At 39.7% G+C, this 25,306-nt stretch overlaps 2 protein-coding genes across 2 annotated transcripts in view; one reads left to right on the forward strand and one right to left on the reverse strand.

The window, feature by feature from the left end:
• LOC306968995 (C-reactive protein-like) overlaps positions 1 to 25,306 on the forward strand; it is a 289,059-nt gene that overhangs the window by 39,148 nt on the left and 224,605 nt on the right. The gene's annotated exons all lie outside the window — the stretch shown is intronic.
• On the reverse strand, positions 1,503 to 24,410 carry crlf3 (cytokine receptor-like factor 3). The gene is made up of 9 exons (XM_079564508.1): positions 24,298 to 24,410; positions 13,349 to 13,478; positions 8,403 to 8,610; positions 8,226 to 8,313; positions 6,150 to 6,327; positions 4,250 to 4,478; positions 2,944 to 3,079; positions 2,752 to 2,864; positions 1,503 to 1,870 (listed from the first exon to the last, which is right to left on the reverse strand). The coding sequence occupies exons 2-9, from the start codon at positions 13,463 to 13,465 to the stop codon at positions 1,611 to 1,613; spliced, it is 1,329 nt and encodes a 442-aa protein (XP_079420634.1). The 5' UTR covers positions 13,466 to 13,478; positions 24,298 to 24,410; the 3' UTR covers positions 1,503 to 1,610.

Consider the following 25,306-nt stretch of genomic DNA (forward strand, 5'->3'; position numbering starts at 1 on the left):
TTCTTTTTTTTTTTTTGTTCCCCTTTCCCTTTTTTCCGCAATACTAAGTAATAATACTTTATCAAGTATCGCAATACTTTCAATGCCTGTGCTTGGGGACATTTTCATCATGCACTTTGTTTTCCAGTAACAGTTTGTTAGATTTTGTGTTAAAGGGACTATGTTAAAGCAGTACTAAGTAACTCTTGCAACTGCAGGTGTCGTAGCAAGTTCTTATTAATTGTCTTGGAGAGTAAATACTACGCTGACAGGAAAGGCGAAGGGAGAGAGGGATATTGTACATCCAATTATACAATGGAAATCTTTTTTTCACTCAAACTTGGCTGTAAATACTGTTTGAAGTGACGTTAGCCCGCAGTTAGCTTTGCCCGTTAGCCTGTTAGCTTCTTCTTCGTGATTCTATTAGTGTGTATTGGTGGCTCCGGTCCGGTGGCAGTCAAGTTGCAAGCATGGTTTTCTGGCCAGAGACACCAGGGGGCGATGAAAGACCCTCCAATCATCCCATTAACACTTGTATCACCCCCACAGGGACTACGGGAAGGATTTATTAAGGTAAACACGTTACTTAGTACTGCTTTAAGTATTTTCCTCCCCCTACATGTTCCAGCCATGTCCTAATGTGTAGAATGAGCCCAGACCTGTTCACCACAACTGCCTCTAAAATCCTGTCACTCAAAAAGGTGTTAATTCGGCTCTGAAGTGCCGTCATGAGCGAGCTTAATATAGAAGCTGCAGTTCCACGCATGACCTGAGGTGGTAGTAGTGAGAATAAAATGGCCATGTAGCCCCTTTAATGCAAACTTTGGTCACATGTTGTCTTTTTACACATTTTATGCCATGCTTAATTGGTAAATTAGTATTTTCAGGAACACTTTTGGTCTGATGTGATGGATTCGGGGGAACTGTCATTAAACACCATTATATCAGATCAAATATTTCCTGGATCCTTTTCCCTGAAAAACTGGTGATCAAATTAAGCACTTGACAATCCCAGCCCGAGTGCTTACAATTCAAAGTTAAAGTGCACAGGACAGGTTTTAATGGTTTTGAAAATTAATTTTGATTAATAACATGTGTCGTAAGTAAATAATTATCATTTTATTTCAGTGAAGCGGCATATTAATAAAGAAATGTCGGGCAGAAAAGTTATTTTTATTTGAATTTGTAAGCTGCTGACAGGAAGTGACATAATTAAAGGTAAAGTTCCAGAGCAGTTTGACTCATTTGCCATTGACATAACATGGTCGGCACGGCAACAGTTTAAAATTGTTGTCCTCTATCAATGTCACTTCCTGTCATGGAAAAACACATTATATTCTGTGTGCAGTTTCAAGTTCTCCCAGAGACAGCGTAGGTTTCCTCCGGGTACTCCGGTTTGCCCTACCACTAAAAACATGTACACTAGGCTGGGATGGCCGAGTGATTGGTGGTGGTCATGGGGGCACAAATTGAAGCTTTTGTCTCTCTAGTTTTACTCACTGTGGAAATAGGCGTCTGGTTATAACTGAGAGCTTGCTGCCCAGAGTATCAAAAGGAGCGCAGCCGTAAACCCTGGCTCTGAAATCCGACCTCCGCGGAGCACTTGAACGCAGCATGGATCCACACTTTAATCAAAACACCAGCACTTTCCATCCGGAGTGAGTGAAGGAGCAGCCGAAGAACAGCGCGTCCAGACTGTCCTCCACCAGCCAGTCGAAAACCACCTCCCTGTTCCCCGAGCCGATCGTGACGCGCAGTTTGACCACGCTCGTGCCGTCGCCGTGGAGACCTGGCTGTACGCCCACCACCTCCATGTCGAAGGTCACCGCCGCGCCCACAGACAGCGCCGGCAGCTGATTGGTCATTTCTTTACCGTTAACAAACACGGCACCTGCGAGAAGAGAAAGAGCTTTTTTTAGAGAAAAGCGGGTCATGCAAATTTGACTTTTTAGACGACAAAACCCCCAAAATCTGTGCTAATGTTAATTCTTAATCAAATTTCGATATAATATTTCTATAATAAGTAATCCCTGCGTTAATCCTGTTTAGTTTTGCTATTTCTTCTTCTACGGTGTCAACGCTTCATTCTATACTTCCTGGATATAATTGAGTCATTATTAAAAATCAAAACTCCACATTATTAAAGCCCATAATCCAACATTATATTGGCTCAGAGTTGTTTTGCAGCTGTAAACCATGCTGTAAATTGAAACTGAAAGCTAGTTTCTTAATAAGTTATTTCTACAGCGGCCAGCAGGAGCCCCCCCAGTCAAAGCCTTCACCAATGGCCTAGTTAAGCACTGCCCTTTGGTCCTCAAGGCAGGGGGTGGCATGGGTGCAATACCACCCTCTAGTGGCTTGGGGCGGCTTTAAATATAACCATTTTGCTTTAAACATAACTTATATTTGAGCAGCATCAGCTTCCTGGTTGTAGCTACGCAGCGGCGGAGTGATCAGCTCGGTTACCGGATCTACAGTAGTTTGTTTACCTGCGGCCACATTACTACACGTGGAATTCACAAAGGAGCTTTCTACAAATAAGATATGGCAACGTTTGGAGGACGACCCCATGATTTCGAAGAGGTTTTTAATGCAGGCTACTGGTTACCATAGACATGCGCTAGCCTAGCATCACTAAACTCTTCAAATATAAGGACTGCATGAATTTAAAAAAAGTAAAAATCTACAGAAATCAGCAACACTCTGGATAACTATAGGAAATGAGGCCTTATGTCAAAAATCCTGAAATATCCCTTTAAGTGTAAGCCGTACCGTTGGTGGACATACAGACGGCCTGGTCCCTCTGTAGAGAATCCTGTCCTCTGGCGTTGTCCACACTCACGCCCAGACTGTCCCGGCGGTCCATCGCTCCCGCTGCGCTGATCCTGAAAGAGAAACAATCGCTGCCATTTAGTCCCCGACTTTAGCTGTTTTGTTTCATCCAAAATGAAATTAAAGCATTACTTGAAGGTGAGCGTCTGTCCGCAGAAGTACGTGGCCGATCGAGAGTAGATTACGCAGCTGCGGGACATGGAGTCGTTCCTGAGCGCGATGTTCCTCCGGGAGCTCAACACGTACCCCTCCGTCCCGGGACACCACTCTGACACGGCACAAATGGAGATAATATCAGACAAATGGAGTCTGACAAAGGCAAACCTTCAATTGCTCTTTATTTGTCTCAACCAAAAACGCTTTCTAGAAATGATTCACCTTGTGATGCACTTATGGGGGTTGTGGTTTGAGATTAATTTATTCCTTTGAACATTGTATTTTTCTGTGCCAAAATGGCGTCACAGCAGACACAGATAATAACAACCCAAAAGTGTGGGAGTCCAAAACTGCATAATCAATCAATGTCCATATCAGCAAATAATGGTTGAAATATAACAGTAAGTCTGAAAATGATGATACAAAGTCAATCAACTTTTTTAGAGCTTTTTGCCATGTTGCACTGTTGTTCTTTCATCAAAAACATACCAGGAATAATGTTTCACAAAAGCTTCCACAAAGCCCCTTCTGAGGTCCTGCTTATCCAGGAAATTTTCCTCACCTTTCTATCTTATGCCAAGCTTAATTATCTGATCGTAGAGTAAAAACATTCACCACAGCTTCACTTCAGCCGCATGGCCTCTTTTTTCTGTGTGTTCTTTATTCCCTATTTAAAAGGTGCAATATGCAACTTTTCATGGGAAAAAAAACCTTAAAGCAGAACTAAGTAACTCTTGCCCCTAGAGGCCAAAAGCGCAACTGCAGGTGTCGTAGCAAGTTGCAATTTTTTAGCTTATTAATTGTCGTGAGAGTAAATACTACGCTAACAGAAAAGACAAAGGGAGAGGGATATTGTACATCCAATTACACAATGGAGATCATTTTTTTCACTCAAACTTGGCTGTAAATACTGTTTAAGTGGTGTTAGCCTGTTAGCTTCTTCTTCGTGATTCTAGTGTGTATTGGTGGCCTCGGTCCGGTGCAGTGAAGTTACAATTGTGGTTTTCTGGACACAGACACCAGGGGGAGATGAAAGACCCTCCTATCATCCCATTAACACTTGTATTACCTCCAGAGGGAATACGGAAAGGATTTATTAAGGTAAACAAGTTACTTAGTATTGCTAACTTTACTTTACAAATTGCTGTATAATGACTTGTTTCATCGTTTTACTCTATGAAATGTGATCTATTAGGACTAAACAGTTTCAGAAAAAGCAGATCTGAGAGTGAGCTTATTCATGCCCTTGCTCTTCGTTTGTCGATGATCTGCTCAGACCCACCGTGCGCTGCCATCGTGGTGAAGCCGGTCTGGGGGATGCTCCACGGGCTCCACTCGGTCCGGCCCTCTCCGCGGGCGCAGACTCTGAACTGATAATCCGCGTGCGCGTCCAACTGCAGCACCAGAAACTCCTGGTCTCTACCGATGTACGCGTCCTCGTACTGGCTGCCCCCGGTGCCCGAACGCCGACACTGCAACCGGAAATCGGCCGCCGCGAAGTCCTCGTCCACCTGCGGGAAAACAATTTACACTTATGCTTTCTATATGCTTGTGAGAATTATCTCGGGACCGCAGGTAAAAAGTAAAAACGAATGACTTACTGGTGTGTGAATCTGATATGTTTTTCAATTAGGAAGCAAAAAATTCCCACGATTAATTCTAGCCCCGTGTGAATCGACACATTGGTGTTTTGAAAGTTTTTAACACGTGTAATGAAGTCTAATGAATGCAACGTTGGTTCAAAACATCTTTTTAACCATATTCTTATGTTCATATTTATAATGCATTAGTCCAACCTGAATGCTAACGACTAAAGGGTAAAATACATTGAGCAGGGTTAATGAATGAATAGGGCTGGGTACTGTTAGACGATACCAGTATGGTGTAAAAAAAAATCCATCCCTCAAAAAATATGACATCTTCATATCTTAATAATACCAGGAGTACTTGTAAAGTGAAGATATTAACGCGCAGATGTCGAAGTACTCCTGATATAATAAAGCCTTACAATATAGTTTCCCCTTTTATCCGCTTAGAAAATCCACATTGTTTAACCTCTTAACCCCCACCTGAACTGAGCATATTTTTCCATTTTGGCTTTACCCAAATGTAAAAGCTTCTTGAACAAATTGTCAAAAATAGCAACAAAAACGAAAAGAAAGAAGAAAACAATAAAAAAAAGCCACAAAAAAATGGAACAAAAATGTATGAAAGTGCAGCAAAAAAGTGGCTAAAATGTATGATGAAAATGCAATAACAAAGCCACAAAAAGGCAACAAAGGAGCAAAAAAAGCTTTAAAAAGTGACAAAAAGCCACAAAAGAACTGCAAAAAGTAGCAAAAAAAGTTACGAAAACGCAATTAAAAAACACCCCAAAAAGAAACAAAAATGTGACCAACACAAACGATGAAAGTGCAGCAAAATAAGTGACAAATAATGAGATGTAAAAGAATGTGAAAAAACACAGAAACACCGTGAGGAAAAACATCAGCTTAGATGAGTTCTGTAGGTCTTAGTTTTCAAATGAGGCATTTCACTGTCAGTCGAGAAGCCTTTAGATTTGGGTGAGGCCGGACAGGATTGAATGCACTTGGTTAAGGCAGGTGGCAAGGGGTTAATCATGTGTAACTATACTTCATCGTGTAACACTTCACGTAACCATATTTAAATAGGGAAAACGTGGAAGAGCTTGGTAGCTTCTATCTTCACCTCGTTTGGAGCTATAGTGGAGGAGAGGAGGCTAAATGCTAACGGCGTCTGTGCTGTGTTTACGTGACTGAGGGCACGCGTGAAGACCAGACAGGTACAAATGAACTCGTCTAAGCTCAGGTAAGAACATATATCAGTATGTAAAAACAGTGGCCTATTCCTTTAAAATGGAAGAGGCTGCATCCGAGCAAATCGATTGAAAGAGAAAGTCTACTGCTGTTTTAAGAGAAGAGCGAGGCGCGTTTGGTAAAGAACAGCTTTTGTCTCTAAAGCAAAGTTCACACAAACAAATCTAGCCCTTAACATGGTTGGCACTCGCAACACGAATGAATAAAAGGATTGTTGTCATCATTCAGTGTTATAATCTGTGCGTAATTTCTAATTCGGTGTAAATGTCCTTAAAAATGACTGGGGATCTCCAGTTTTCCCCCCTAGTCCCGTGTGAATATGGCTTATCAGATCCCGTCTCTCACCTTGCACCAGCGCACCAGCACGCCGCCCGGCCGCTCCTGCAGCTCCTCTATTTGGACGGGAGGGTACGAGGAGACGGCGCCGTGCCGGGACACCTTCTCCTTCAGCGCGCCCAGGAGAGAGTCATCGAGCTGGGCAGACACACACGGCACGTCCACCAGAGCCGGCACCTCCGGGAGACTGGGGACGAAACGACAAAACACTGATGAGCAAAAGTCAACATATCCTTATCCCTCAATTCAATATCATTTTGAATGGTTCTGGTTTAGTTCAGCAAGTTTAGACTGAAATTAGTTACAAAGAATTACACACGTTTGTTTGTTTGTATTAAATTTGTTGTAGATCATGCGTTCCCAAAGTGGGTGTCCGGAACTGCTGGGAGGGTCACAAGATGATTTCTAGATGTAAAATGCAATCTTTTTGTATTATTTTTATCTAATGTGTAAAAAACAGTCAAATATCAAACTGAAAAGGGGAGTATTAAGCAAAATCTGTTGTTTCTTTAGAGCTTCTCACAATGCAGTGCGAAAAACAATCTTGAAATAAATTAATTTGTCCTTGATTTGAGAGTCTAATTTCAAGAAATCTGTCCATGAGGAAAGATATTCCAATATAAAAGGGACTATAGTTAATTTTTAACCTTTTGAGTCAACATATGACGAAAGGGGTATTTTTACCGTCACGGCCGAGTCAATATGTGACTAAAAAGGTAAATCCCATTTCGTCACATATTGACTAATTTTATTCACAAATTACTACTTTTACCCTGCAAAAAGAAGAAAATGTCAGCTATGGCTCCTTTAAAGGTGCTAGATGCAAATTGGCCATTACTCATTACTGCCATCTCAGGTCATACGTGTAACTGCAGCTTCTCTTGCTCGTGCATGACGGCACTTCGGACCCGAAGTAACACCATTTTGAGTGACAGTGCAGGATTTTAGAGGCAGTTGTGGTGAACAGGTCTGGGCTCATTCTACACATTAGGACATGGCTGGAACATGTAGGGGGAGGAAATTACATTTTTTTTTTTTACATTTTTAAACTCCATATAGTCCCTTTAAGTTAAGATAGAGAGAGAGAGAGAAACAACTACAGTTTATACAGTTTTATAGAAAAAATAATATATGATTTTTTTTTTAGTGCAGTGATTTCTTGGACAGATTTCTTTCAAATCTAGGACAAAATTACTTATTTCAAGACTACATTTTGCAGTTTGTTACAATGTTGTTCTCTTTTTTATTACATTCATTATGTCTTCTTGAGTAATAAACTTTAGTTTTTTTGGTTTCTTTTTGAAAGACACTAGGTAAAAACAAACAACGCTGTTCAAATACCTTACGCGTTTTGACGGACAAGGACCTAGTGTCTTTCAAAAAGAAACCAAAAAAACTAATGTTGTTCTCTCATCAAAAACATACAGTACTAGGGGTGGGCCATATCATATCGCATATCGTTATAACAATATTATTTTTGATATCATGGTTATTTTTTAAATCGTTCGGCTCCATCAGAGCTGCATAAACACTGACTGTAGAACACGGGGACAGGTGCTTAAAAAGTAAAATGAAATAAAGGATGTAAACTGCTTGAGTAGATCATATTTTTTGAGGAAATTAGTATGGCACTAGAAAAATGAAAAAAACAAAAAAACACATCACTGAATTAATCTTCCCGACTGGCCTAAGGCTGGAATTTTTATGTAATTCGTCCATTGTCAATTTTATCGTCAAATATATTGTTATCATGATATTTCTTTTTTTATATCGTGATAGAGACTTTGGCCATATACAGAACCTTAATTTGTGTTTTGAGGCACTTTGAGCGTCTAATCTTTTGAACCTAGTGGATATTTTGTTTCAGCCATTTTAGATCAACATGTCATTTTCTAAAGATGTGTTTGACATTATTACCTGCAAAAAGTACCTGTTTAATTGTACCTGTTCTAAACTTTTTCAAACCTTTTACAGTGGGGGCTCCAAGTCGTTTGTTTGTATGGAAATATCTGGAGTCACAGCAGTAAATGTTTGGGAACCCCTGGTGCAGACGGTCGTTAAAGGCGGGTCCCCGTGTTGAGTTACCTGTCCAGCTGAATGTGCAGGGCTTTTTTGGTGAAGCTGCCCAGTTTGTCCTCCTTCTCCCCCAGACCACACCTCAGAGCGGCCTCCCCTGAACACATGGACACCAGAGAAGCCTTCAACGATACAATCATAGTCGCACACCTTCATGACCTCTGCTGATGCCGTGTTCGACCGTACCCTCCCGCAGAAGCTCGTCAGCCTGGCCCACTCCGTGCTCGATCAGTGCCTGGCAGTCGTCCAGGGGTTTGATGCTGTCGGCCTCGATGGCGTCCACCTCCGATAGCAGCGCGGTCAGTCGCTCCTGCAGCAGACGAGAGGCCGCCGTCTGCAGCTCGGAGAAGTGCCTCTGCAGAGCGTCCCGCGCCTGGCTCGAGCTGCCGCGAACCTGTGACACACCACAAATAACAGGGTCAATCTTCTCACCCCAAAATACTAGTGAAATGGAATGATAACGGTTTTCAAGATATTAAATGCAGCGGTACCAATAGGGATGTCACGGTTACCGGTGTAGCGGTAAACCCCGGTAAAAATGTTGACAATAATAATTACCGTCTTGTTTTTGAAAAAATACATTATCTCGGTGGATTACCGCGCCCGCGGTTTAGGCAAAGTGAGCCTAATGAGCCGCCGTCTCTTCTGCTGAAGTTGCTGCTCTGTAGCTACAACCAAAACAAAACTTTCTCGAAGCTGGAATCATGTCCGAGACGACAGCGCGCAGGATCTATCAGCCTCAGAGACCAAGCCTGAAGTCTGGACATACAGTGGGGAAAAAAAGTATTTGGTCACTTCCCCATATATTTTCTATTGGATTTCGGCCAAATACTTATTTTCCCCACTGTATTTTGGGTATTTTAAGAAAGGTGAAGGTCAGTTGATAGAAGACAGTTTTCCTGTTTGCGGAGCGTGCAGGAAAAAGTGTCTCCAAATGCAGCAATACTTCGAACCGTCTCCCACAGCTCTATAGCAGTAAGTTAACGTTGGTGTTTTAGCTGAAATGCTGATGTGGGACTTTGGGTTGAAGGAGAATGTAACGAGTCGCCTCATAGTGCTGCTGCAGCGCCACCGCCAGCATAAGCCGTGTCCGGATACCTCCGCACGACGGCCCAGTGCGTTACGGGGCTCCCGGTGGCAGATTGCAATAGATTCACTCTCGCCGCAGTTTTATGAATTTAATAATGATGGCATTTTCCCAAATCTGCAAAGCGAAAGCTCACTGGAAGGACAACAACAATTTTCCTGATATAGACGGTTTATCGTTTCTGGCGCTATAAATAGTACATGTAATACTCTCGAAACGATCAACAACACATCGTTATAGTTCCTTTACTTTGATGTGAAAAGGCTTTGTCTGTATTTTTTTTTATGTAACAAGCACTGTTAAACTTTTTTGAAACGATTTCAGTTTGTGTAGGACTATCAATGCTTTCTGAACATATTAACACACATTAAATAAAATACCGCGATAATACCGAAAACCGGGATAATTTTGGTCACAATAACTGTGAGGTAAAATTTTCATACCGTGACAGCCCTAGGTACCAATACAGTGAGGATGGAGCGTCTGACGATATTGAAAAGGCTCTTTTTATTTTTAAACGTTCTGTCTGTTTTTTTCATGCATTGTTTTTTTCTACATTTATACAATTTAGAAGATGAACCTGCAACAGGTAATATGGCAAAACATGATTTAACTTCAGGTTTATCCAAAATAACTTTTGCATCTTAATTTCACCACCCCAATCTATGTCGCCTTACAGGTGAAACTCGGAAAATAAATTAAAAAATTAAAATGTGAAACTAATATATGATATAGACTCATTTCATGCAATATGACACATGTATAGCCCTTTTTTGTTGTTAATTTTGATGATTGTGGCTCCTACATTTTCAAAATATTCAAATTTTATGATTTTTAATTTGGGGTTTTTACAAGCTGTGCCATAATAATCAAAAAAAATGATGACAAAAAAAGGCCAAATATCCCACTTTGCATGTAATGAGCCCATCATACATTAATATCACAGTTTAAGTTGAACAACAGAAATAAATGCGCTTTTCAACGATATTCTAATTTTCCAAGTTTCACCTGTAATTGGAGGCCACTGGCACAGGACGCCAGACAGATCTTTATTTATTTAACCAGCAAAGTCCCATTGAGGAAAAAAAAAAAAAAAAAAATTCAGGGGAGTCCAAGCTCCAGAGAGTGACAGACAGCAACGCGTCAAACAAGGGGGCGTGGCCGAGGGGGAAGAAAACCTCTCATGGGAAAATCACTATTTCTCACTCTTTTCAGTGGTTTTCTGGTGGACTATAAACATTTTTATCACACACAAATAAAGTCAAGCCAAAATCAGGTCCATAATATTTCAAGTATTCATGGGCTGTTGCACCGCTTTGCTCCTCTCCATGTCTCTGTGTCCTTTTGTAGTAGAGAAATACATTCACAATTCAGCGTTTGTTAAAGTAATGGTGAAGAAATGTGAGAACGATTTTTCTCTTCTTTTTCCCCTTGGCTGCTTTGAAAATGACCATATATGGGCATTTGTAAAGAAAGGCTCCTGGCTGTTATAGAACCAGGGACCGTCTTGCTGTGAAGTTACTGGTTACCGTTTTTTTTTCTAGTCACAAGGCCGAGCTTCCTCATGTTGACCCAAACTCAATCATTGTTTTTTACAAATGGTATTTTTGTTTGACTATATTGTCTAAGCAAGGGGGTCTGGAAGTCCTTCCCTAGTTGAAGGAATTCATAATATTTTCAGATTTTTTTTGAGTATTTAGTAGGTTTATATTCCCAGAGGACACATGCTGGGGGGCTGGATTTAGTCCCCAGACCGGACGCCTAACCCTGACTTTACTTTAACAAGGCTCATACAGGCAGAAGTAAGTCAAATTTAATGCTTTATAATGAGAAAGAAGAATTGGACAAAACTGACAGCTTATTAACTAAAAAAATGTGTCAATTTCAGCCAAAAACGCAAATATGTTTTAGAAATTTAGACCATCATTTTGGTATTTTTCGACAAACTTCTACAATAATTATTTTTTAGCAATATCATAATTTTGGCACAATTAATTCAATGACTTTTAATACTTTTTAATGCCCCGTGAAAACCTTGTTTAAACCCCACAATCTTTTTCTGTGGTTTTAGGTGGCTGAAAAGTTTGTGAACCACTGCAATAACAACTACGCCACCGTGCCGCCCAAAGGTTATGGGACAGTGAAGAAGTTCCAAAAGCCTAGTCTTGCTTTGGCACCAAACTGGCTTGAGCCGACTCTGTGACTGTCTCGAGGTCTTGTCATTTGCCAAAAGAAAAGAATTTCAACATCATACACACAGAAATAGCATTTTAGAAAGTCACTGGTCTCTTCTGTGTGAATCAGCCGAGCGTGATCCCAGCAGTGACTCAAGCAGCATCACAGTCTGTGCTTTCAAAAATGTTTTCTTTTGCCGATTTTGGAGCCTGCATTTGTAGAGGAAGCCCGAGTTTGTGATCGGAGAGAGGGCCACGTTTCACTTCCTTTGTCACTGATTTCACAATGACTGGAGGAAGAGAGCGACAGACAGACGCACTCAGGCAGACGGCGGCGGAGATGGCTATCGCAGACATAATGGAATAATAATGGAGCATCTAAAAATACAGCGGGGGAAGGAGACAGCGGTTCATCAATGTTTTAGATGCAAAACTGATAGCATTGTGACGAGCCGCACTGTATCTTATCATTGTTCACAGAGAACACGGACAGAACTGCTGGCACAAATTATTCCAATGAGCAAAAGATATATTTACATCCTAAAACAAAAATAGCCCTGTGTGATTGGTCTGGGGGAAGGAGTATCAAACAGGAAGAGTGTTGTTTACGTGTGACATAAGCCACAGGTCGATACGACAGACAAGAGACTCAAAAACACTTTTTACTTTTTACTAATATTTTGGGGGAGATTGTGTGTCTTTGTTTTTCTAAAATATTTTCATTGCAGAGGGTAATGAAAGAAGATTTGGATGAGAACCTAAACTATATCAGGGTTCCTACAGCACAGGCAGCAGCGAGTCAAATTTAGTGCATTTTAAAGCCCAAATATTATATTTTAATGCCAAAATTGCAAAAGAAATCTGTGCATATTTTATTTCTTAAGATTTCGAAACGCTCCATCAAACAGAGGCACATTTTGAGATTCAAAAAGAAAACAAAAATGTCTGCTAAAACTGCAGCTGAATGTGACCATAACTTTTGGATTTTTAGTGAACTTATGCAATAATAATAATCACAGAAAAATGCCAGTTTGAGTTAATTAGTGCTTTAGAATTGCCTTAATTAAAGATAGAACTTCACTAGACTTTTGATGCTTGTGCTTGCTTTGTTTGTTCTGAGTCGACAAAGCTCTCGATTTACCGATAAACCTACGTTCCCACTCTCACCTATGGTCATAAGATTTGGGTAATGACCAAAAGGACAAGATCGCAGATAAAAGCGGTCGAAATGAGTTTCCTTCGCAGGGTGGCTGTGCGCACCCTTCGAGATCGGGTGAGGAGCTCAGTCACCCGGGAGGAGCTCGGAGTAGAGTCGCTGCTCCTTCACGTCGAAAGGAGCCGCTGAGGCGGCTACAGCATCTGTTTCAGATGCCTCCTGGTCCCTGGGGACCATGCTTTTTTCTTTTTTTTATTGGATGAAATGTTATACGGTGGGCTCTAAATTAAGACTGAGCTGCAAAAATTCCAGGAGCATTTGAGAAGAGATTGAAATAAGAACTTCTTCTTCGTAGGTTTGGTGTCCTAACTACCGAACTGGTATTGTATATCTTGCCTGGCTCTGCCAGACTTTTCCCTGTCCATTCCACGCAGGGAATTAGTCTGGTCACAGAGCAATTTGGAGCAGTTTGAAGGGCGGGCCTAACGCGCACAGATTGTCAGTGAAATAAACCAATCAGAAATTAGCGGCAGATATCGGCAGATGCTCAAACCCCAAATATCGGTATTTGATCTTTCAAACGTGTGGCTCACTGTTTGCGAGCCTGAATGTAGTGATTTCTGAGCCATGTACCTGTTTGCGAGCCTGAATGTAGTGATTTCTGAGCCGTGTACCTGTTTGCGAGCCTGAATGTAGTGATTTCTGAGCCGTGTACCTGTTTGCGAGCCTGCGTGAGCCCATGGAGCCTCAGCTGCAGCTCACTACGGTAGTTCTGCGCCGCTTCGATGCTCTCTTTGGCCTCCTGCAGCAACAGGTCTACCTCCGCAGACATCCTCCTCCTCCTCCTCCTCCTGGGAAACGAAAAAATTAATGAATGAATGAATGAATGAATGAAAGCAATGAAAGCATTCAATCTGATTCAAACCGGTATTGAATCGGATAGCCGTAGCCGATACTGGAAAAAATATGATATCAGCAGTAGCATGCTAAAGCTAATCAAGGCTGGGTCAGAAACTATGATAGAAATACCAAAAGTAGCCTAATACAATAAAATAACCAAAGCTAGAGCCAAGTGTTTGTATTTTAGTTTGAGAATTAACTGATCTGACACATTTGTAATGATCAGATCACTGCATGTGAGTTGTTTATATAAAGCCTGTCATACAACCAAGTATACTTAGTGTAGAAAAGTCCAGTGATCCTTGTTAAATGTTCATCTGTTAGTCTACGACTTTATTGATCTTAAAATGGAGAACATTTTCACTCAAAGAAAGCTATTTTTAAGAAAGTCTCTTGATATCGGTAAATACGCATATCGGCAGATACTCCAACCCCGAATCAGTAGCAAAAAAGCTGGATCGGTGCATTGGATTTGCTGCCGGGAGAAATCCTGAAAGAGCAATTTTTCTGAGAAACTTTGAGATTTTTTTCCTTTTCGAGGAAGATTCAGCTCATAACACACACATTTTAAACACGTCCAAGAGAATTAGGGCAACATGATAAGAAAAAGTTGTGATACTCGATAATGATATTATTGTGATACTGAAAAGGTTTTTCAACACAGTACATTCCATTTTTTCTGAAAATGTTGTCAAAACTAGAGCTAAAAATGACAAAACAAGGCTGAAAATGAACTGATTTAGGACAACTGAACTTTTTCAGTTTTTTAAAGCACTGCGCGTTTTTTTCAAGGCAGTTTCCCGATATGGATATTGCATTGACAATATTGCGATAACGATACTTTGGCGATATATTTTTCAGTCCTAGCAGGAATCACAAGCATTTTAGTCAGAACAAACTACAAGATGAGCAGGTTTTATACACGAAAAGACAATCCCAGAGAGACACAGGCCTATTTCGTTAGCAGAGAGGACATTATTATGGATTAAATGATCTGTCTTTGTGATCGTCTAATTGCGACCTTTCAAATTGCAATATTGATTTGATTGCACTTAATCTCACAAACCCTGCTGCTTTTCCACCACACATGGTAGAAGACACTGGCAGAGGAAGTGTGTAAGAGCAACCAACCACTTCCTCCTCACTCAAAACTCAAAACCTTCAGACTGAGGCTAACTTTCTCGTGCTAGCTGCTGCTGGGTGCATTACTCTGAGAGATTAGCAGCTGCGTAGCATAAACAGCAGTTTCCTGTGACCTCCGCGGCTCGTATCAGCGCTGCGTTTGGTTACTTTGGCCCGAAACTTGAGGGAAAACTGATAACAAAACCGAGCAAGAAAAAATAAAAATCTGCAAGAGTCCAAAAGGTTAGAACTCCAGAACAATAGGGCACAATAACACCTGCTTTTTACAGACCATTTATGTCTGTAACATTGTTATTCTATTTTAATCTGTCTGGCCACAGGGCAGCACAGGGTGAAAGGAGGTGAAGAGCAGGGAGAGACTTTCAGCAACTTGAGGACAGAACAGCCAGACTATCGGCTGCACATAGATACATACCAAACAACTGAGTCACTTCTTGTCAGTCGTGAAACTAAAGCCAGTGTCGGTACAGTTTAAAGAGGAAATGAGTGAAAACCTCAAAGCTGCTCTACAGTAAAGTGTCACATGAACTAAAGGACACTGACAGACTGAGGTGTTTAAAGTGATCTAAGTGTTGCTTTGTCCCTCACTCAGACGCAGAAGGAAGGATCAAGGGTATATTTATTCAATAAATGAGGAAAATATTTCGCACTAATCATTAAAACTTTAAATTACTCACAGGTCAGCAGTAGTCACCTGGACTACTACTGAGGCCAGCTCAGAACAAGGCTGTCGGGCCGGCTCTGGGCTGCCGGGCCGGCCCCGGGGTGCCGGGCCGGCTCTGGGCTGCCGGGCTGGCTCTGGGCTAACGGGCCGGCTGAGCATCAGGCCCGTCTCTCATTGCTCAGAGTAGAAGATAGACTCAAATGTCACTTGATGACTTTCTTCAGAAATATATGCTATTGTCAAAAACCTACTCTTTTATTCAGAGCTGTGACTTTATGGAACAAATTGCCACCAGCTCTAACACAGGCTAAAACACAGCTCTCTTTGAAAAGACTTGTCTATATATACACCGTGTATATGTGTATATTTAGATTTCTTTATATGTATGCGTGCATACAGGTGCTCATCATATAATTAGAATATCATGAAAAGTTAATTTATTTCTGTAATTCAACTTAAAATGTGAAACTAATATGATATAGACTCACTACATGCAAAGTGACGTAATGTCAAGCCTTTGTTTGTTATAATCTTGATGATTATGGCTTCTGTCCATTTTTATATTCTAATTTTATAAGATTTTTCATTTGGTTTTTACAAGCTGAGCCATAATCAGAATTATAACAAATAAAGGCTATACATATCTCACTTTGCATGTATTGAGTCCGTCATATATTAGTTTCACAGTTTAAGTTGAATAACAGAAGTGAATGCACTTTTTCATTATATTCTAGTTATATGATGAGCACCTGCACAACTGAGGAGCAGTTTATTTATGTGACGTGTTATGTCAATTCAGTTGTATGATGGTGAGGTGAACTGTACAGTCAGACTAATAGATCTCCACACAGTCGGTGTCAGAGGTGAAAATCCGCTTCAGAATCTCCATAGAGTTTTAGAAGAAAAAAATAGAAATACTGTAATAATATTAAGGGTTTAAGAGAACAATGGCAGCTGAACAGCTATGGGGGAATAAAACACACACACATTTGATTTGACTGTATTTTCAAGCATTTGGCATTCTTGGAAAACCTCTGCACTGTGGTCAGTAGTTACCTTAGCACGTCGTGCATTCAAACTCTTAATATTTGAATTCTTTGAAAGGTCTGTGGAGATTTAGATTTTTACCTCCAGCCAGAGCCTCGACAAACTGAGCCTCAACAGCAGCCCCATTGTTGAGCTGTGGAGACCCAAAGCGGTTTTCAGCAAGGAACCGTTCCCCCATTCACTCTCTCATTCATACACCACACAGACACTGGAAGCAAGTAGGGTGAAGTGTTTTGCCCAAGGATACAACGACAATGTGCACCTGCAGGGACAGGGATTGCTCTCTGCACCGCTGTGTCGCACAATCACCTTCAATGGCCAAAACCCGCCCAAAAGTATTTGTAAAACCGCCCGAAACTCGCAGATATACGGCGTGGCTGAAGTATTTACTGTTTTTACTGCCGCTCCTCTGATGACGCTGACTGAGCCGTTCTAATGGCCTGTGAGGTTTGTGTTATTCAACATAGTTATCTTTAATGAGGGGGATCTGCCCCATGGAAAAGTGGGACGATCCATCTGCTCTTTGATGATCGTGGAAACGTCTGATACATTGAAAGTTTGTGGCTTGTGAAACTATGCATCTCCATGAAAGGAATAAAATGAAATGATGATGATTAGAAAAACAGCGCGGCAAAAACCCATGGTCAGTTTTTTCACTCGCTGGAAAAGATTTCGAAGCCGCTCATTTCCACGAGATCACCACAGCCTAGATATCAGCTCTCGCCCTTCTGAGACTCTTAACCCTCGCCTTAACCAGAGCATTTCTGTCGTTCAGCTTTTCCCAAATCCAAAAAGCTTCTCGACTGGAGCTCACAGCGTATAGGCCAGGGTAACGCCTCATTTGAAAGACCTGCAAAAACCCATCGAAGCTTTTTCCTCGTTATAATTGTCAAGTTTCCACCCCTTCTTGGTTGTGTTTTCATCATGTTTTTGCTGCTTTTTTGGACACATTTTGGTCACATTTTTGTGGCGTAACCAGTTAAATAAACACAATGTGGCCAAAATGCTACGAAACAAGCAATGAAAACGTGACAAAAACACGACAGAGACTTGACAAAAATGTGACAAAAAAGCAATGAAAACGTGACAAAAAGTAAAGAAAATAATTGACCAAAAAAATGACAAAAAATTTACAAAAAAGTGAAAAAAAGGACAAAAAAACATAGATTTGACAAAAAATTTAAATAAAAAAAAAAGTCAATAAAAGCAATGAAAACGTTAAAATAAAATGTGACAAAAATGTGAGAAAAACATGGGAAAAATATGCTACAAAAAAGCTATGGAGACGTGACCAAAAAATGACCAAAACATGAGAATAAAATTATAAAAACATGACAATAATGTGATAAAACATCTACAAAAAAACGTGACAAAAAATTGACAAAATTTGTTTTAAAGCAATGAAAACATAACAAAAACGTAACCAAAATATGACCAAAACGTGACAAAAATTGAACATAAAAGAGACAAAAATTATACAAAAAACGGACAAAAAATGCTACAAAATGCAAAGAAAACGCAACAAAAAACCTGACAAAAAATGCGACTAAAAAAGCAACGAAAGCACGATAAACAAAATGCAACAAAAACGACTATAACGAAATAACAAAGACAAGAAAGGAACAGAGAGGAGTTTTGCAGGTCTTAGCTTTCAAATGGGATTACCTCTAGTCTGCAAGCTCCAGTTGAGAAGCTTTTTAGATATTTATTTTTGGGTAACGCTGGAGAAAATGTGCCTGGTAAAAGAAGGTTATTATTAGTTATTACGTTTTTTACGCTTCTTAATACACAGCATCCTTCCAAACCTGAACCACGATGATGAAGAGATAATCTTAGTCTTTCACTCCGCCTGTCCGACGTGGTCCTAATGTTTTCAAACACAGCCCCACTATCAGAGCGGTGGCCTTCTGTCGTCCACCGAGAGCGTGTCCAATTCAGCCTCTGTGTACATTGTATTTTTGACCTACATACGTCACTGCTGCCCATTCTCTCCACAAACAAAACATTGTGTAAACGGCCTCTCCCATTCGCTATAAAGAAGATGGTTGGAGGTAATAGACTTGCTGGAGATTAGCTGGATATGAAAAACTGGTTTGTGCAGAGGGATTCTGGGAGAAAGGCGGGCGCATACATCTACATTCATTCACTGTATCTCAATGGGGTTTCACAATGAGGTCTCAATAAACTTAGGCATGAGGATTATCAGAGGGCAGAGGGTGCCCATAAATTATCAAGAGTAACAACAGACAATAGATACAGACGGCAGCTCTGCAATCGCCCATATATGGTCATGTTTGAAAACAGGGGGAAAACAATCTTTCTAAACTTTCTCTCATTATTCAAAAACTAATAACAAACGCTGAATTATGAATATAGTTTTCTACTGAATAAACATACAAAGACATGGAGAGGAGCAAAGTGGTTCAACAGCCCATAAATACATAAATAATGGAGAATGCTAACATGATGCTGCATGTATGCCTCGTGCTAATGCTAATGATAGCTAGTGCCAGCTACAACTGCCGTTTTTTCGTTTCTACTGAACAATCTGCTGTGAATAAACATCCATATGGACCCGATTTAGACTTTACTTCATTTGTGATAAATAAAATTGTTAAAAGAGTGAAAAATTGTGTTTCCCATAAGAGTCTGTTTTCCCCTTGGCGAGGCCACGCCCCCTTCTATGACGCGATGTCGTCTGTTTCTATCCTAGTTATCACCAAATTATTGTTAAGCCGCAGTTTTGCAAAATTCCTGAGTTTTTCATTTAGATCCATTTAATCCACCATTTGGTCCCGATTTTGTATTCTTGGTTTGTGTTCTTTTGATGATTTTTTTTGTTTAATCTCTTAACCCCCACCTGAGCCAAGCACCTTTTCTGCCGTTTAGCTAGTTACCCAAATCTAAAAGCTTTTAAAAAATTATCAAAATAGCAACAAAAACGAGGATGAAAATGACAAAAACATGCTGAGAATGCAACATAAAAAAACTCAACAAACAAAGCAATAAAAAAAGCAACAAAACCCCACAATTAGCCTTTTTAAAAGAATGGAAAAATAACACACATCCATCATGGGATATAATGTAGTGTACAATAATCTCCCAGATTAGGTGTATTGTAATATTGTATTAGCATGTTCTTGTGGTGTTCAGAATCAGGATTTTTAAGGATTTTAATGATGTATTTGTACATGTAATGATGATTTGTAATATTTTAAATGTAGCATTTCATGGACCCCAGGAAGAACAGTCTTTACTACTGTATGACTAATGGGGATCCATGAATAAACAAATAATAAACAATAATGCAGCTAAAAAGTGACACCAAAGTGTGAATAAGCAACACAAAAAAAAAAGAAAAAAGAAACAATAAAGAGACAAAAACGTGACAAAAAAGCGGTGACAATGTGGCAACAAGATGATGTTTTTTTTACATAGCGCCTTTCACAGACATGGTCTTTACATGAGACAATTGTACATTCACTCCATACTCAGTGGTGGTAAACTACCTTTGCAGTTTCCCCTGAGGGAGACTGACAGAATCGCTGTCACGACTGCACACGTCTGCGCCAACGGTCGCACCACACATTCACTCACACACTCACTCATCCTGGCCTATTGTGCATGTTTTTAGTGGTAGGAGAAACCGGAGTACCTGGAGGAAACCGACGCAGACACGGGGAGAACATGCAAACTCCACACAGAAAGGCCCCGTCCAGGTGGGAATCGAACCCAGGACCTTCTAGCTGTGAAGCGAGAGCTTTCAAATGACACATTAAACTGTTGCTCTCCAGTCGAGAAGCTTTTAGATTTGGGTAGAGCCGAAATGGAGAAAATGAGCTTGGATCAGGCGGGGGTTAAGAGGTTATGTTTTCTGGAACGTACAGTGTTGAAACGGTTTAACCTCTTAGCCCCCATCTTAACTGAAGGCATTTTCTCCAGTTCAGCTTTACCCAAATCTAAAGGTTTACGGCCAGAGGAAAGCCTCATTTGAAAGCTTAGACCTACAAAACTCATCTAAATTCATCATTTTCTGTGTTTTCATCACATTTTAATCACTTTTCTGTTGCTCATCTGTCACACATTTTTTGTCCATTTTTCAGCACTTTTTTGTCACTTTTCTGTTACTTCTTTGTCGCTCTAATGTCACATTTCTGTTGTGTTTTTGTGGCTTTTTTTTGTTGTGTTATCGCCGCTTTTTTGTCACATTATTGTCACCTTTACCTCGCTCTTGTGTTGCATTTTCAGCCCTGTTTTCGTTTCATTTTGTGGCTCTTTCTACACTTTTTTTCAAGAAGCTTTTAGATTTGGGTAATGCCAAACTGTTCAGGTGGGGGTTAACCTCTTACCACCCGCCAAAACCAAATGCATTCTCTCCTCTTTGCCATTGTCAGCACTTTTTATTTCCCTTATGTGCTTTTGTCACTTTTTTATGGCACTTTTGATACTTTTTTTGTTACTTTTTTGCTGCTCCTTTGTCACTTTTTTGCTGGATTTTAGCCTCTTTTTTTGCTGGATTTTTGCCTCTTTTTTTGCTGGATTTTTGTATTTTTTTTTCTGGATTTTTGTCATTTTTTTGCTGGACTTTTGCCTTTTTTTTGCTGGATTTTTGTCATTTTTTATTTTTATTTTTATTTTTTCTGGATTTTTGTCATTTTTTTGCTGGATTTTTGTCTTTTTTTTGCTGGATTTTTGTCCATTTTTTTTGCTGGACTTTTGCCTTATTTTGCGGGATTTTTGTCTTTTTTTTTTGCTGGATTTTTGTCTTTTTTTGCTGGACTTTTGCCTTTTTTTGCTGGATTTTTGTCATTTTTTTGCTGGATTTTTGTCATTTTTTTCTGGATTTTTGTCATTTTTTTTGCTGGATTTTTGTCTTTTTTTGCTGGATTTTTGGTCATTTTTTGCTGGACTTTTGCCTTTTTTTGCTGGATTTTTGTCTTTTTTTTGCTGGACTTTTGCCTTTTTTTCTGGATTTTTGTCATTTTTTTCTGGATTTTTGTCTTTTTTGCTGGATTTTTGTCTTTTTTTTCTGGATTTTTGTCTTTTTTGCTGGATTTTGGTCATTTTTTTTCTGGATTTTTGTCATTTTTTGCTGGACTTTTGCCTTTTTTTCTGGATTTTTGTCATTTTTTCTGGATTTTTGTCATTTTTTTTGCTGTATTTTTGTCGTTTTTTGCTGTATTTTTGCCTTTTTTTTGCTGGATTTTTGTCATTTTTTGCTGGATTTTTGCCTTTTTTTTGCTGGATTTTAGTCCAGACTTTTTTTTTCTGGATTTTTGTCTTTTTTTCTGGATTTTTGTCATTTTTTGCTGGATTTTTGTCATTTTTTGCTGGATTTTTGTCATTTTTTTGCTGTTTTTTTGTCAAATTTGTTGCTGGATTTTTGTCATTTTTGTCAATTTACATCCTCATTTTCTTCTCGTTTTTTGTCGCTATTTTGAAGAAGCTTTTAGATTGGGAGAATTTGTAGAACAGGAGAAAACATGTTCAGGGAGTTAAGAGGTTAAGAGCCTATGCAATACCTCATTTGAAAGCTAAGACCTTGTAGCTTCTGAACATACATGTAAGATCTGAGTGAGCAACACACATGTGGTGGACGGTTAAGTGGTTAAAGTAAAAACATTCACGACAGTTATCAAATATCCCTTTTCCCCCTTATATAGTTCATCCCAAATCCCTGTAAAAGTCCGGCCGCGCTCTGACACATGGTGCAGTTATGAGCGGTATTTGAAGCCCTGGTGATATTCCTCTTCTGAGACTCTGACAGCGGCTCGGGGCATGTCAGCACTCGCCCCTCACAAATGCAGATTCACAAGTTATTCACATGTCAGGGAAAAAAAAGAAAACTCCCACACCCCTCTGCCTCGAATGCATGTCAGATACTACGCACAAGTGTGGACGTCATTTGATACACAAGAACTTCAGCAAGCAAGACATGCAAATTTAGAGTGTACTGTTTGGAAAAGAAGGGGAGTAGTTTAGTCCTGGTTTAGAGTCAGTTATTCTACTTTAATGTTCAGATTTAGTTAAAGTTGAATCCGTATTTATAGCTAGTTATGGTCACGGTTTAGACCTGATTCAGTCCAGGTTTAATCCAAATTTAGTCCTCGTTCAGTGGTGGTTTTGTAGTTTTATAGCTTTGTAGTTGTAGTAAATACTCAAACCATGACTATAAATCAACAAAACAAATTTACTCCAGATCGGCTTTACCCAAATCTAGACTCTTCTGACCTGGATTGATAAAATATCTTTGCGTTTGGTCCTCAGCTTGACTTCGTATGGCCAGGGCCTAAAGCTCTATGCCATTGCAACGCCTCATTTGAAAGCTAAGTGCTAGAAAACCTATAGTAACTTTTTTATCGCTTTTTGTCATGCTAAGCTCAGAGAAATAGTGTCCAAACCAGACTTAGAGAGACTTATCCATGCGTTTGTCTCCAGCAGGTTAGACGACTGTAACCGCTGCTGCTCGAGTCCTGACAAGAACCAGGAAATACGACCATATTAGTCCAGTGCTTTGGTCTCTGCACTGGCTTCCTGTCATTCAGAGAATAGAATTTAAAACAGCTCTGCTTGATACAAGTCTTTTCATGGTTTAGCACTGAAGTCCATCAGCCGTATGAACCATCTCGGGCCTTGAGAACTTCAGGGAGGGGTCTCCTGGTGGTTCCCAGAGTCAGGACTAAACACGGTGAGGCTGCGTTTCAGTTTCATGCAGCTGAAATCTGGAACAGTCTTCACGAGGATGTGAGACAGGCCTCAACTCTGACAATGTTCAAATCCAGGCTGAAAACAGTTCTTTTTGCCCGAGCATATGACAACTGAAAGTATTGTATCTGCACTCTTGCCTTTTACTGTAACTGATGAATTTTATGTTGATGTTTTTATTGATTTTATCTGTTTTCTTGTAATTTTATGCAACTGTGAAGCACTTTGAATTGCCTTGAATTGTGCTCTACAAAAAAACTTGCCTTGTGCCATGTTTTCGACACTTTTTATCGTGCTATTGTTGCTTTTCTGGCATGTTTTTCTCCCATTTCTACTGAGGTTTTGTCACGTTTTTTAATGCATTTTTGTCTCTTTTTTTGTCTTGGTTTGTAGGTTCTTTTTGTTGCTTTTTTCGTCGCTTTCTTGTTACGTTTGTGTCACTTTTTGGTCGTGTTTTAGTTGTTTTTTTTTCGTCACGAGATTTCGTCAAGTTTTTGTCCTTTTCATCCTCATTTCTGTCACTATTTTGAGGCTTTTTCCCCCAAGACGTTTCTAGATTTGGGTAAAGCCAAACTGGAGAACATGATCTTTCATTTACCCCAGTGTCTAGTTGAGTGACAGTGACATTTCGCCCCTTTAAGGTCATTTGTAAAACCATAATATACATAAAGTAGTCAGATCAACATTAATGTAAATATCAGGCCTACCTAAAACTGAACCTAATAAACCGTTAATAAACCGTTAATAAACCGTTAATACTGTATATCATTTCTAATCATACAATCATGACAGAAAACCACACAAACCTAAACAATAGATCAAATAAACAAAGTTAATTTACACGTGGACATGAAGCAAACTCAGAATGAAGCTAAAGCGGGTCTTGCAGCTAAACGGTGCTTCTTCTTACGCTAACTTGCGCTGTTATCTGTAAACAAAACGGAAGTGCCGCAACAACAAGGGAAATGTCAAACGCCTTTTCAGTAGAATGAATAAGAAATAAAACAAAAGCGAATACACGGCCAGGACAAAGCTCTTGGCTCCGATCGCCGTGTTTTGTTTGCGATCACTGAAGCATCCACATAGTTATCGTGAAGCTACTCAAAAACAATGAAAAACCGTTGCTGTATCTCGCACTGCAACAACACCCTCGTTTGTGTTAATTGCCCCCGTGTGTTACGTGTTGAATTGTGTGGCGTGATTACCTGTTTTAGCGCTGTTTGGTGGTCATTTGGCCCCGATGATTCACTCGGAAAACCTGCCCAAACTTCTGCTCAAGTTTTCGCTCAAGTCCAAAAATGATATTTCCGAGAGTGTATATTCGGCAGCCAATCACAGGCGAGGAAGCGGTGATTGGCAGCAGCAGGAGCCAATCAGAGCGGGGGATTCTGTAAACGGACCACACAAAATGGTTTAATTAATTTGTATGCAAATCAGACATCATCACTTCTTTGGGGGAATTTCTCCACTTTTTTCCTTTTTTTTTTAAACTTTATTTAATCAGAACAGTCTTTATCTTGCAGCCATTGCCTGTGCGTTGAACAAATATTTATATATATATTGATATTCACTATGGAATTCCTCAAGTCATCGTTTGGGAAATAATAAGAGTTATGGCGTCCTCTAGTGGTGTGGTGACAAAATAATCCGAATTAGGTTTATTTCAGGATTAAAACGATGGATCGGTCATAGATGATATTTACATTATTAGATTTAAAAATAAATAAATAATAGTAATTTTAAAAATCCAAAAGCTTCTCAACAGCTAATAATTTTTTTCATCACTTTTTTCCCCTCATTTTTTCGTCACTTTTTCATCACAGTTACATCATCTTTGCATCACTTTTTCATCACTTTTTGGGTCATTTTTTCATCATATTTTCGAAATTTTTCATTACATTTTATCACCATCAGTTTTTTGCCATTTTTTTTCACATATATGTCATTTTTTTGTCACATTTTCATCATAGTTTCATCATTTTTGCATCACTTTTTCATCATATTTTCATCATTTTTGCATCACTTTTTCATCATATTTTCATCATTTTTCATCACTTTTTGTCATTTTTCATCATTTTTTCATCATTTTTCATCCAATTTTTGCTATTTTTTCATCACAGTTTCATCATTTCCATCATATTTTCATCATATTTAATCACATTTCCGTCATTTTTCATCACTTTTTTGTCAAATTTTCGTCACTTTTTTGTCATA

Source organism: Gobius niger (assembly GCF_951799975.1).
Source record: "Gobius niger genome assembly, chromosome: 10".
Classification (NCBI taxonomy): Eukaryota; Metazoa; Chordata; class Actinopteri; order Gobiiformes; family Gobiidae; genus Gobius; species Gobius niger.

Coding starts and splice junctions, on each gene's coding strand:
- crlf3 (XM_079564508.1), bottom strand. CDS start 13,465: ATGTCTGCGGAGGTAGACCTGTTGCTGCAGGAGGCCAAAGAGAGCATC. Junction 8,314..8,402: donor TGACGAGCTTCTGCGGGAGG/GTACGGTCGAAC, acceptor CCATGTGTTCAG/GGGAGGCCGCTCTGAGGTGT. Junction 4,479..6,149: donor TGCTGGTGCGCTGGTGCAAG/GTGAGAGACGGG, acceptor GTTTTCCCGCAG/GTGGACGAGGACTTCGCGGC.